We start from the raw sequence: 13,073 nt of genomic DNA, 5'->3' as shown, positions 1-13,073 counted from the left end.
GAAATTCACCAAAACAAACCGATGAGGCATTCCATCCAGAATAACACAAGACACCGGGGGAGATGTATCAAAGCTTAGCGAGAGATAAAGTTCCAACCAATCAGCTCATAGCTATCCTTTTTCAAACACAGCCTGTAACAAGACAGTTAGAAGCTGATTGGTTGGTACTTTCTCTCTCTCCAAGCTTTGAGACATCTCCCCCACTGTGCCATACAAACTCTGCATAAAGTAAAATCAGAACCACACACTCACTTTGTTTATTGCATCAGCCTCGTCAGACGCCTCCATCTGCACTTCTATCTCATCCGGTGTCGCTTCACTGCAGGTCTCCTCCTCGCTGCAACCTGCGCACAGAAAGGAAAGTACGGGTGGGATTAGCCATAATCTACACCGACGGCAATGATCATCCTCTACCATTAGATGTGGAATTACTTCGTACAATGCAGCCATCTTCGCAGAAAAAAATGGTGGACCTGTGTCCAATGCACACTGGAGGCCATTTAGGAAACGCGCCAAGAAGACACTGCAAAATGCCTTGGTACCAAATCTCATTCTCAGAGACCCCCAGACAGTTCAGGTTTTCCAGGCCACCTGTGGATATTTTTATGACCTCTGTTAGTAAGGAATACACCTGTGCAGCAGCTGGGAGATCTGGAAAACATGCACTGTTTGGTAGGTCACCACTGATTTAGATGGTCCACCTTGTAGACTTTAAGGTGCTCCTACCTTGTGAGATGGAAATGCATCCTGGACGTGTGCTAAGGTGCGTAGAGGGGCACAAAACACAATTACAGGAGCCCTATGCAAAAGTATAAATACAATTACAGGAGCCCTATGCAAAAGTATAAATGTCACGTCAAAGCCCAAAAACTTACGCCGTCCTTTATTTTTTACATTACTGAGAGTGCACTTGTAAGGTCACTTTTCCACCAGGTGAAGGATGAGACTCCTCCTAATCACTGCAAAGGAACGCTCCACCAATTTAGAACATGTTTTCAAAATGGAATCTAGTTTATGCCCCGGTCTGCAAACAGAGGAGCTCTGCCTTTATTCCGTACTTTTCTACGTACCCTTCCCCTTTTTCTGTACCAATTTCTGTCCCCCGGCGAACGCCACCTAACCCCGTAAAGCCATTGCAACCTATCAGAAAGCAGGGTGAGCTTTAGCAAATCAGGGAGCGCAGCGTCACAAGACAGTTTTGCAATGTGCAGCTAGTTTGCGATTCGCAAATAACCTCCTGCAAAGAAAGTTACTTTTGTGAGATGTATCAATATTCCGCCTATTAATCCACCGGTAACATCACTGAGGCACGGGTGGTGTCATTAGCTTTCAGCAGACAAAATGACCGTTTCCACTGTGCAGGTAATGAGTACACATTAAAGAAGACCACAAAGAAACTCATATGCAACAAACACCTTGTACAGTCTGTTACATGGTGTCACATCTGGAAGAAATCTACAATAATATTAACCTGGTCATAGTCAGTCCTGGACGTCATATGCAGCTTTGATCCTGTTCACGGCAATAAACACAGCTCTGACAGTTCTGGTCAAAAATCCCTCATTTAGCTGATAATTATAAGTTTGCGCAGACAGCGTTTAAGTGTGACAATGATGGAGAGCTACAGGACAGTCACAGGCAACTTTACTACACAAACAATCCAGAATTATTGCCGCCATTGTACTGGATTCTCCTACCAGCTAGGGTTCCAGGTACCTGGTTATTGTTAGATTGTCATGCCTGAGTGGCTGTGGGCCAGTTTCCATGACTGAAAGCTCAGAGTGGACGGCTGGGCAGCTGTCCAATTGCAGCACGCGACACAAAAGGTTGAAATTCCGTTGGCCAGGAGAAGTAATCCTGGAAAGTGTAGTCCGGCTGGCTGCAAATTACAATTACTGTATAGTTCTGACTGAAAGTACAGTATAATACACTACAGTTCAGAAACCACTCAAAAACTTTAACTTCTCTACAAAGTTTAGAAAGGGGTTCAAAAATAAAATTAAAGACCAATATATATATATATATTGGTCCAGCGGACCGGCACTCTGCTTTCCTCAATGAATCAATGCTCCAGTGCCCTCCGTAGTAGAAAGATATGTGGGGCAGTAAACCCCATTTGTCAAAGGGGTTTACTGCCCCGAAACGTTGGTGACGGTGATATGTGTTTTTGTACACATTAAATGAGTATACTTCAGACTCCAAGTGCCGCTGATTTGTTACACACACATATATATATCTATATATATCTATATATATATATATATATATATATATATATATATATACACACACATACATACACACACACAGAGAACATGTGCTAACCTCTTTCTAGTCAATATTTCAAACTCAGAGACACAAGCTCATTCAGCACATACAGGTTGAGTCTCCCATATCCTAATATTCCGAAATACGGAATATTTTTAGCATGACTGAGAAAGTGAAACCTTTGCTTTCTGATGGTTCAATGTACAAAAAGATTGTTTAAAACACAAAATTATTAAAATACAGTATACAATAACCTTCAGGCTGTATGTATAGGGTGTATATGAAACATAAATGAATTTTATGTATGTACACAAACTTTTTTTGATGCTCTAAATTATAAAAAAATATTGTATAAAATGACCTGCCGGCTGTGTGTATAAGGTGTATATAGAACATAAATGCATTATGTGTTTAGATTTGGGACCCATTCCCAATATATCTCATTATGGTATGCAATTATTCCAAAATATGGAATATTCCGATATCCAAAATACCCCTGGTCCCAAGCATTTTGGATGTGGGAGACTCAACCTGTATATAGCTTTAAATGGGCTGCCCACACACCCAAGAGGTTTGCATCCTTGACAATTACTCTTTTGCTGTTAAGGGTAACAAATAAGATACAGCAAATTAAAATGTTTCTATAATCTTAATAAATGAACATAACAAGTCGGTAAGTTCCACCCACTCCTCACATAAACAAGCCAGGTTCATTCTCCCGAGCACACGTACCCAATGCATTGCAGTGAGGCGGATTGAATTTTATTGTGTGGTCTCCTAGGAAACAACTGATTTTGTTCACTGTAGAAAATCAGAAGGAAAACTATTATACACTATTAAAATGCTGGTCTCAGAAAAGATGAGCCCAATTTATTCTGGATTCTTAATTTAATCAGAAAATGCTGTAATTGCGGAATGGTGTGATGCATACAATTATTCATTTTATTTATACCACGGGATGAGAAACTAATGTGGCCATGAAGTTGAATTGGGGCCACGGCTGTAGTGTTCACTGAGCCCATAATAAAATATAAGAGACAATTGGACACATAACTGATAAAAAAAAAAAAAACAGGGTACATCCTAAAAGATGTATATTTGTAGTAACAGATTGAATTACGTTGATGCGCGGCGGACTAGGTTTCCAAAATATGTTCCCCCCAGGCACATTTTTAACACATTGTATAACGCTGTATGCAACTCTCCATCCAAAACCACAATGAGCGGACCGAAAATTTTAAGACTGACAGCTAACTTGCTCCCTCTTGTGGATTATAGCGGTACCATCATCCGCAGCATGTTCTAGATGAGAATAGCTTCCAATGAAAAGTTCTTTATACTAATATACCATAAAATGGATATTACTGGTTTTCAGGACACCCACTGTTTGCCATTCCATACCGACACTTTACCCTGGTAAAGGAGGTAGTATTTTGAAAGCCGGACACTTTCTTTAACGTGTCAAGAGCAGTGCGTGGATGAGGAGGCGGCTGGCAGTCCCTCTGCTCAGCACAAAGTGTGTCCGGTATTCTACAGATGTGTCCTTGCTCACCTAGCCTCAATACGCCATGCAACGCGATATGCCTGACATTAGCGAGCAGTCAGGTCCTGTGGCAACTCTGTTAGCGTTGGGCGTCTTTTTGTGCCATCTAAGTCGCAATGCAACGGGACTATGACGCACCAGGACACACTGCTGATTAATTTGATGTGTGACACTTGTATATCTGTGTGCAACATAGACTGTAAATGGAACTTAACGTGGCACACAGATTTACAATTGTCGCATACGAAATGAATCAGCGCAGTCTCCTGGTGTTTCCTAGTCGCATCACACTGCGACTTAGACGTGTTTTCTGCAAAACAATGATGCAAAAAAGACACCCGGCGCAAGCAGAGTCTCACGGGACCAGGCGCACTGCGAGGGGCTGCAGCAAAGATGAGTGAAGACACATCTGTAAATTCTCTTACACTAGATAATCTTTAATCCACCATCCGAGGTGGAATGAAAATCCGGTAATGTATGCCAGCAAAAGACAATCAGTCATTTGCTCCCAAACCCCGGAAAACGGACAAGAGCTGTTGTTCAGACATGTTGTTTACATCGAATAGATTTGACCGGGATCCAGAGACCTGTCAGAATCCCAACGTCGGCATCACGAGCGTAAATACTGGGCTTGGGGGGGGGGGGGGGGGTTAGAGGTTAGTGTCAAGCACTATCGGAGGAAGGCTAGGTTTAGGGTGCAGGGGGATAGGTCTAGGGTGAGGTGGGGGGAGGGGGTTTAGGCACTGGGGGGAGGGGGTTTAGGCACTGGGGGGAGGGGGGGGGGGGAGTTAGGATACTGACCGTCAGCTGTCGGTATCCTAACCCTCGTCGGGCTTCTGGCTGCCCAGGATCCTGAGTGCCGGCATCCAGCAACCGAGCCATTTAAACAACTTGTCTGATTGACCATTTTCACCTGTTTTCCGGCATTTGGAAACATACGGTCTATTGTCATTTGCACCCATACATTACTAGGTTTTCATTCCAACCAACCAACCAACTTGTTGGATGAAATTTGGTCTAGTGCATGGCCGAGCTTTACCTCCTACAGCTGAAGCGTTAGGGGGATCAAACAAATGGAGGTGTTGCCTGTATCAGATTCTAATCATAGACTGTACTAGATAAATGTATAAGTATAATCTTCTAGACATTGGGGCATATTCAATCAGGTGCGAAAAGTCGCATACTTTTTGCAGAAGCTTTTCGTGCGCACCCCCGCTATTCGCCGTATTCAATTCCAAAGGACGTGAAAACACGCCCCGGTGAAACTCAAACAGGCGAAAAGTGCTGGCAGTTTTGGGGAAATCAGCCTGACACCCCCCAAAAGATGCACTAACATTGGGGATCAGTATAGATGTCCCCGATTAGCCCCCCTGGAGCTAATTGGAGTACTTAAGTGCTTTCAATTGCCTCTAGCGTCTTTCAAAAAGTGGTGAAGAATAGCATTTAGCAGTTTTTTTGGGAGAAAATAACTAGTTCCATTAAATTTGGGGTACATGAAAATGGGTGCAAGCATGGCTAAAAAACGCAAAACTGAAGTGCTAAAAACGCACCTTCAGCAAGCACCTGCAATCAAAAAACACCTCCCCCATACTTGCAGATCCCCCAAAAGCTTATTTTGACAGTTTTTAAGTCTATACCCCAACTTTGTACTTTTTCACCCCCAGTGTTTTTTGGGGTGTTCCTCTTTTTTGGGCGTTTGACGCAGTTATCCTTTGGGGGTCTGTCCAAAGGGTGCAGAGTGATTTCCGCACCTTTGCACCCCAAAACAGCAATTCTGCACTTTTTTCCACCGGGTATTCATAGGCGAAACTTTTTCGCCTATTACACGAAAAGTCCTTGCAATTGAATATGGCGGAAAGTTTCTGCCTGGCAAAATCACGTCATTCACGATACTTTTTCGAAGATTACGGCTTTTCACCGCTAATTGAATACGGCCCATTGTTTCAGTGCTCACTACTCGCTATAATTTAGACCATATCTATGTTCAGGCAACTGTTGATAGCTACATACTGTGGACCTCATTCAGACCCGCTCGCAAGCGGGTCGATGGTAGGGCGCATGCGCAAGCCCCGGAGCGAGAAAGAAATTCTCTCACTCCGGGGTTCGCTACAATAGGGGCGGTTGTCTATGTTGATCAACAGCTCGCCCTGTTTTGTAGGCATGGTGGGGGGGTGGCCAGACAAATGGAGGTGTTCCTGAGGGAACGCCTGCCGTTTGTAGATGGCCCTACTGACATCACCAGTGAAAATAAGTATGCCACACTCTGGTTAATCCTGGCGGAAGCAGGCTTGCGCGCCTGTAGCATTGTGCTGATGACTGAGCTGAAAAACCCCGGGACCTTAAGACGGATGTCTCAAGAGCCACGCCGTCAAAGACAGATGACCAAGATACGGGTAAGGGTAGGGCCCCTGAGACAACAGGTCCCAACGTTGAGGCAGAAGAAACGGAATGTCAATGGGTAGGCTCCGAAGATCGGAGTACCAAGGACGTCTGGGCCAAACCGGAGCCACCAGCAGAAGCGTCCTGTTTGAATTTCCGAAGGGCCCAAGGCAAGAGGGATATTGGAGGAAATAGATATGCCAGCTGAAATGTCCATTTCACTGACAGCGCGTCTACCAGGCTTGCGCTGGCGTCTCTTGTCCTGCACCCGTACACAGGCAGCTTGCGATTGTGATGGGAGGCCATGAGGTCCACCTCCAGCAGTCCCCACCTGTCCACGAGTAGTTGAAATACCTCTGGGTGAAGGGACCAGTCCCCGGGATGCACCTCATGACGGCTGAGGAAGTCCGCTTCCCAATTGAGAACTCCTGGAATGAAGACTGGAGAGATGGCCGGAAGGTGGCACTCCACCCAAGACAGGATGCATGACACCTATGATTGCTGCTCGACTGCGAGTCCCCCCTTGACGGTTGATGTATGCCACCGTGGTGGCGTTGTCGGACTGAACTTGCACTGCCTTTCCTTGAAGAGCGTGACCGGACAACTGGAAGGCCCTGTACACAGCCCGAAGTTCCAGAATATTGATGGGAAGAACCGCTTCTTCTGCGACCAACGGCCCTGAAGTGAAAGTGGACCCGACACTGCCCCCAACCCCGGAGACTGGCATCTGTCATGAGCAGTACCCAGTCCGGGATCCAAAAGGGGCGACCCTTGGTGAGATGAGATGTCTGAAGCGACCAAGCTAGCGACAGGTGCACCTCCGGAGACAACGCCAGCATCTGAGTCCTGATTGGGTGTGGTAACCCGTCCCATTTGGATAGAATAAGCCCCTGAAGGGGCCAGGAATGAAACTGGACATACTTCACCATGTCGAATGTCGACACCATGGACCCCAGAACTCTCATTGCCGAGTGAACCGACACCTGGGAACTCATCAGACAACTGCTCACTGGTAGTTGTAGGGAGGAAATCTTGTCTGGAGTCAGAAAGATACTTTGCTGACGAGAGTCCAGATTGGCTCCCAAATGAACCATTCTCTGTGACAGAATGAGGGAGGACTTCTTCCAGTTTATCAGCCACCCGTGCACTTGCAGACAAGCGATCGTCAGGTGCAGATGTTGCAAAAGTATCTCCGGAGAGCCTGCCAGCAATAGGAGGTCGTCCAGATACGGCAGAAGCCGTATACCCTGGCTACGCAGATGGCCAGCCATGACAGCCATAATTTGGATGAACACCCTTGGAGCTGTGGAAAGGCCAAAGGGCAGAGCCTGAAACTGGAAGTGAAGCGGACGTATAGCAAACCTCAGATACCGCTGGTGGGAAGGTGCTATAGGAACATGGAGGTAGGCGCCTTGGATGTCTAGGGAGACCATATAATCCACCACTTCCATAGCCAGAATGATGGAATGCAAAGTTTCCATCTTGAAAGTGGGCACTCTGAGAAACTTGTTCAACGATTTCAGGTTGAGGATAGGTCGATGCGACCCATTGGGTTTCGGAACCAGAAATAGAGCAGAGTAGTAACCAGTCCCGCGTTGAGAAAGCGGAATGGGAACAACAACCTATGGCTTCCTGAATCTGCAAGGCCTTGATCTTGTCCTGAGAAGACTCGTGCAGAAGAACTGTTGGGGGGTCTGTGACGGAAGGATAGGGCGTACCCCTGAGAGACCACTTCTCGTACCCAAGCATCCGTGGTGGTATTACAACAGCACTGGGTGAATTGAAGAAGTCGGTCTCCCCACTCTGGGATCCCCCAGAGAGAGGCCCGTCCCATCAGGCTGAAGGCTTATCCTTTGGCTTGGAATCAGGGCATCTAGCGCTCCAGGCCTGCTTCTTTGGTTTAGGGGCAGCCTTGGTTGACGACTGCCTCGGGAAGGACTAACCCTTGGACTTACCCTGAGTACAAAAGGCTGAGGACCTAGGCTTAGAAGGCGCAGCTGCTGATGGAAGAAACACCGACTTAGACTTTGCTAAGGTATCAACAATTTAGTCCAGGTCAGGACCGAACAAAATCTCCCCATTAAAGGGTAAGGCCTCCAGGCCCTTCTTGGAATCCGCATCCGCTCTCCAAGAATGAAGCCACAAAGACTGGTGAGCAGAGACCGCTGCCGCTGAAACTCTGGAAGTCAGAAGACTGGCATCCAAAGACGCTTCAATATAGGAAGCGGCATCCCTCATCTGTCCAACTAAAGCTCTCTGAACCTCAGGAGCTTCCTCAGGAAAGGTATCTTCCAGCACATTGGCCCAGCTCTCAATGGCTTTAGCCACCCAAGAGATGGCCATGGACGGACAGGCCACCAAGTCTCCACTTTCCTGTCCGTGGGATCCTTTAGGGATGAAATGGACGGCATAGGCAAGGTAGCACTCTTGATTAAGCGAGTGACATGAGAATCCACCGCAGGCAGGGTTTCCCACTTTTTGCAATGACTTGCAGGAAACTGATAACTAGATGCTAAACGTTTCTGCGTCTGGAACCTCTTACTAGGCGACTGCCAGGCCTCCGCCATATGATCAGTCAGCTGGTCAGAGAGAGAAAAAACAGCCGAAGTCACCTTTGCCTGCTTAAAATTTGGATACTTTAGTTCAGGGGCCGAGCGTCATCCTCTATATCAAGAATGGACCGCACCGCCCGCATCAATGCCGAGACATTAATGGAAGATTTCGTCTCCACTTCCCAGGCAGGGGAATCAGAATCCTCAGGCAATTCCCCCTCATCCGAGGACGCATCTGAGTCTGATAGCTGCGCAGACTGGGATGACGCAACATAGTTTGAAAGGCTGAAGATGAGGCCGCCAAACTCTGGACTGAACTGAAGAACACATCCACCCATGGTGGTTGACCCACTTGCGGGAGACCCTGGAAGGGAATGACAGACTGCTGCGTCACCGGAGGAGACTGAATATACATAGAGAACCCCGTATACGGATTAACAGTCTGAGGTCCAGGGGGAGACTGCAATAATTGCGGTATACCCAGAGAAGGGGGGATGGCTGTTTGGGGTAACCCCCTATGGGGGAGAGCAGTCGGGACCGCCAGACGGTCCGCGATGGAAGCCAGCACCTAAGAAAACACCGCCCAAGGAGGATCCTGTCCCGAATTTGGGGGGTTAGAGGGACCAGGTAACTGACGGCACCTCACACACAGCCCATCCTGTGATAAATCCTCCTTATTGACCCCTGCGACGAAGCATCTGCAGGAGAGCAGAGTGGGAGCCATAGAGCGCTCAACTTCCTCATCAGACATGATAAAATATATATACCCAATATATAGCAACACAACAGGGAATCTCAGTGTATACTCTTGGCGCACCCACAAGCATGCAGCACACAAGTCCACAAATATGGCACTGTGTAGCACACAACAGTATGTGACCGACCTCACAAATACATGAATTTATATAAGTGAGATCCAAGAGAAGCCCTTCCCCCACACACCTGTCAGGGCTGAAGGAAAAGGATAGTCATAGACTGACAGTAAGTCAAAATAAAGCACAGACAGTCAGCACTAGCAAAAGTCACATACAATGCAGAGAGTAATACTCACTGCACCTTGTCACTACAATCAACCGCCCAGATTCAGTGTCTGGGAGGGCTATAGTGCTGTGTACGCTGTCCTTTAGCAGGGGAGAGGTACACAGGGGTACCAACCGCACACTGCCTGCGAGATCTGCGCTGCCACTGGAGAGAAGATGGCCGCCGGAGACCTCAGAGGAGGAGTGGCCGCAGGAGGAAGCAGCTCAGCGTCGCCAGACCCAAGCGGAAAGGAGCACTGAGCTGAGGGGAGGAGCTGCTAAACAGGGAAGGCTGCCTCTCCTGGCTAGCATTTAACCCCAGGGACGCTAGCTCCCGCTGCCGCATAATACCCTGGTGGTCTAGTGCTCCCGCGGGGTATGCCTCCGGAGAGGGGGAGCCCGCCGCCACTGCTAGCGCCTCCGGTCAGTCCCCAGAGACCGGAGGCATGCGACTGCATAGATACGCAGGTCACCGCAAGCAGTGTCCCACGTCTTAACTTACCCCCGGTGCTCCGGCAGCAGTCGTGGGAGAGCCCAGAGCCCGTGCTGGTACAGACTCTGGGGTCCCGCCGCGATCCCCAGATCTGTACTGGCGTTGCGGCGCCAGCGGGGTGTAGGAGCGGCAGCTTGGACGTCCAATGGACAGTCTGATGCTGCCGCTCTGAAGAGTCAATAAAAAATTTAATTGAAAAACTCTAAAAAGAAGCTTAGGGGCTGCTAAGCAGCCCCCCTGCGCTAAGGTGACCCGACTCCGGCCGGGCACCAACTAAAGCTGAGGTGCCTGTGGCTGGGGCGGGGAATAGAGGAGGATGGACCCAGTGCATCCTGGGAGCAGCAAAAGCTTTAACTGCATGGTGCCCGTGGATCCAGATCCAGCTATACCCCAAGGTCAACCCTGTGGACCCTGAAGTAGAAAATATGTTATCAATACACACAAAATGGCTGGCTCCTAACTTTCAGGTCTAGTGTCTCTTACATAAATCAGCCCAGGCCTGGCAGATGCCCCTTGTGAATGTCTTGTGCAACCACTAAATGGGTCAGAAAGTTATTTTGGGACATTGGTTCTCTTCCTGTTGCGCTTTTATTGTACAAACGCAGCATCTCCTCAGTCTTGTAGACTTCCTCTGCCCTGGGCACATCTGCTGATCACTGCTGTCACTGGTCTTCCTCACTATTATTCACGACTTCCTCTCAAGAGCCCCAGGGGGCTTCACTGTAAGGCCCAATTACAGTCCACTCTAACAGCTTCCGAGTCAAACAGCTGGACACAACACCACGAGAAACCCAGTCATTAACAGAAGCTCATATCCTGCAATTCTCTGCGTTATTAGGTAAGGGATTTAATGTAAGAAAAGTGCTTGATAACTATATGGTCGGCAGTTATGAGGAATCTGAAAACCCTCAAGAAACCATAAAATCTATGAAATTATCTATGATTGGCATCAGACCCTAATTCTATGTTATTACCCCAAGAATTCTCACAGACAAGTAAGTGAAACGTTGGGATTTTCTTCTCCCGACAAGATGGCGACTATTCTACTGATGAAATATAACCCCTGATAATAATGATTGCACCAAATCTAATGGCAACAGAGATCATCATCTTTTTTGGAAAGTTCCAGGGCAAGAACATGTCTACCTACAATATTATCAGGGCTAATGGTATATATATAAAAAAAAAAAAAAAAAAAAAAAAAAAAGGAAATTTTCCCAAACAATAAAATTGGGACATATGGCAATATCTGCAATCTGTCCTTTGTCTTCGTTATGTCCAGCAGAAAACGGGACTGCTCAGGCGGACTCAGAAAAAAACAAAAAGTACCAGGCACTAATAAACAATAAGTATACTAACGTCTATAAATAATGAATGTGATATAATTCTATAGGCAATAGAGCTGTGTGTGTATCACTCACTAATCAGCAAAACATACTAATATAGAACACGGTGAGCTTTCGCTAAAACTTGTGATGACGACAGAAAACTCACATAAACCAATGAGACGCGAGTTATAGATAAACATTTAATGAAAATAACCCAAAGCGGGTATCATATTTATTAGCACAGTATCACAGAGTTCTATATTAGGGGTACTCAGGACTTGAAGGCAGTAAAGAAGGTATCCGGATGGAAGATCGACAGTCCCACCAGATGGCCGGCAGGCAATAGGCCGACATGGTCAAAAGTCGACTGACAATAAGTCGACCAGGTTCAAATGGCAGAAACAAAAATGGGCAACATGTTTATTCAACATTTTTAAGGTTAGGGTTAGGCTGCTGGAGGGGAGGGTTAGGGCTAGGCCAGAGGTTCCCAAACGCAGCCCTCAAGGCACACCAACAGTTCAGGTTTTAGAGAGATCCATGGCTGAGCACAGGTAGTTAAAATCAAATTGACTGAGGTACTAATTATGTCACCTGTGGTCAAGCTTGGATATCCTTAAAACCTGGACTGTTAGGGTGCCTTGAGTACAGAGTTTGGGAACCTCTGGTTTAGGCACTAGGGGGGAGGGTTAGGCCAATTTTTGTCGACCATTTAAACCTGTCGACCTTTTAACCATGTCGACCATCCGGTGTCGGCCTATTGACTGTCAATCTAGACCCCGTCGATCCATTATGCCACACCCGTTTACACCGTGCCTTCCTTGTATTCATATTAACCATACCCCTCCTCTGTATGTCTAGGTAACAGGGAAACCTCCTTTTATCCATAGAAAATGTTGCGCCAAAAATGCTTGCTGGTAGATGAGGGTTCAATAACTTCTGGAGTGTCTCAAGAGAACGCAACACAACTACTCCCTTATAAGCAGCATGCAGTGTAAGCCCAAGTACAGCTGCAGTGACTGTCAAGTCAGTGACTTGGAAAAAGATTCGGCCATTAGTTCCTGTATATAGCTAGCGTTCTAACATGGGGCTGTGGCATGCAAGTCAAACTGCTAAGCCCCACCCCCTGTATGACATCATTATGCAGATCTTACACTATAGGTAAATAAATTAAATCAATCTTGGTCCTTTCAGAGTTATTCCGGCAGCTTTTTCTAGGCTACTGATCCCCCTCCTCCGCCCTCCTCTTGTCCCGGCCATGATCGAGTCACAGACAAATGAACCCAGGAGAAATATGTACAGAAAAGTTGACGTTATTATTTAAAGGTGTTGTTTGCGTATAGAGATTTTCGCCCACACCGTGTAATGAAGCGCTCCATGATTACTCTATCAGGATGGTTTTAAGCGAGGCAACAAATTAATATTTGCTTCTTGTATTTCTAAGAGTATAAATATGAAATCTTGACAGAAGCCCCAGGTAGTTAAACACCAACA

General features: G+C 46.9%; 1 protein-coding gene across 6 annotated transcripts in view; it reads right to left on the bottom strand.

Moving 5' to 3' along the window:
• The window catches only part of TIAM1 (TIAM Rac1 associated GEF 1), a 317,485-nt gene that overhangs the window by 43,458 nt on the left and 260,954 nt on the right, over positions 1–13,073 (bottom strand). For all 6 annotated transcript variants that reach the window (XM_088481651.1, XM_088481650.1, XM_088481655.1 and 3 more), the window contains one exon: positions 253–344. In XM_088481651.1, coding sequence (XP_088337777.1) covers positions 253–344 — 92 coding nt within the window. The remainder of the gene's footprint in view (positions 1–252; positions 345–13,073) is intronic.

The sequence above is a fragment of the Taudactylus pleione genome, unplaced genomic scaffold (assembly GCF_031769625.1).
Source record: "Taudactylus pleione unplaced genomic scaffold, aTauple2 ptg000276l, whole genome shotgun sequence".
NCBI classification, from domain to species: domain Eukaryota; kingdom Metazoa; phylum Chordata; class Amphibia; order Anura; family Myobatrachidae; genus Taudactylus; species Taudactylus pleione.
Note: the sequence above shows the minus strand (reverse complement) of the source record. Positions and strands in the feature narration are given on the sequence as shown.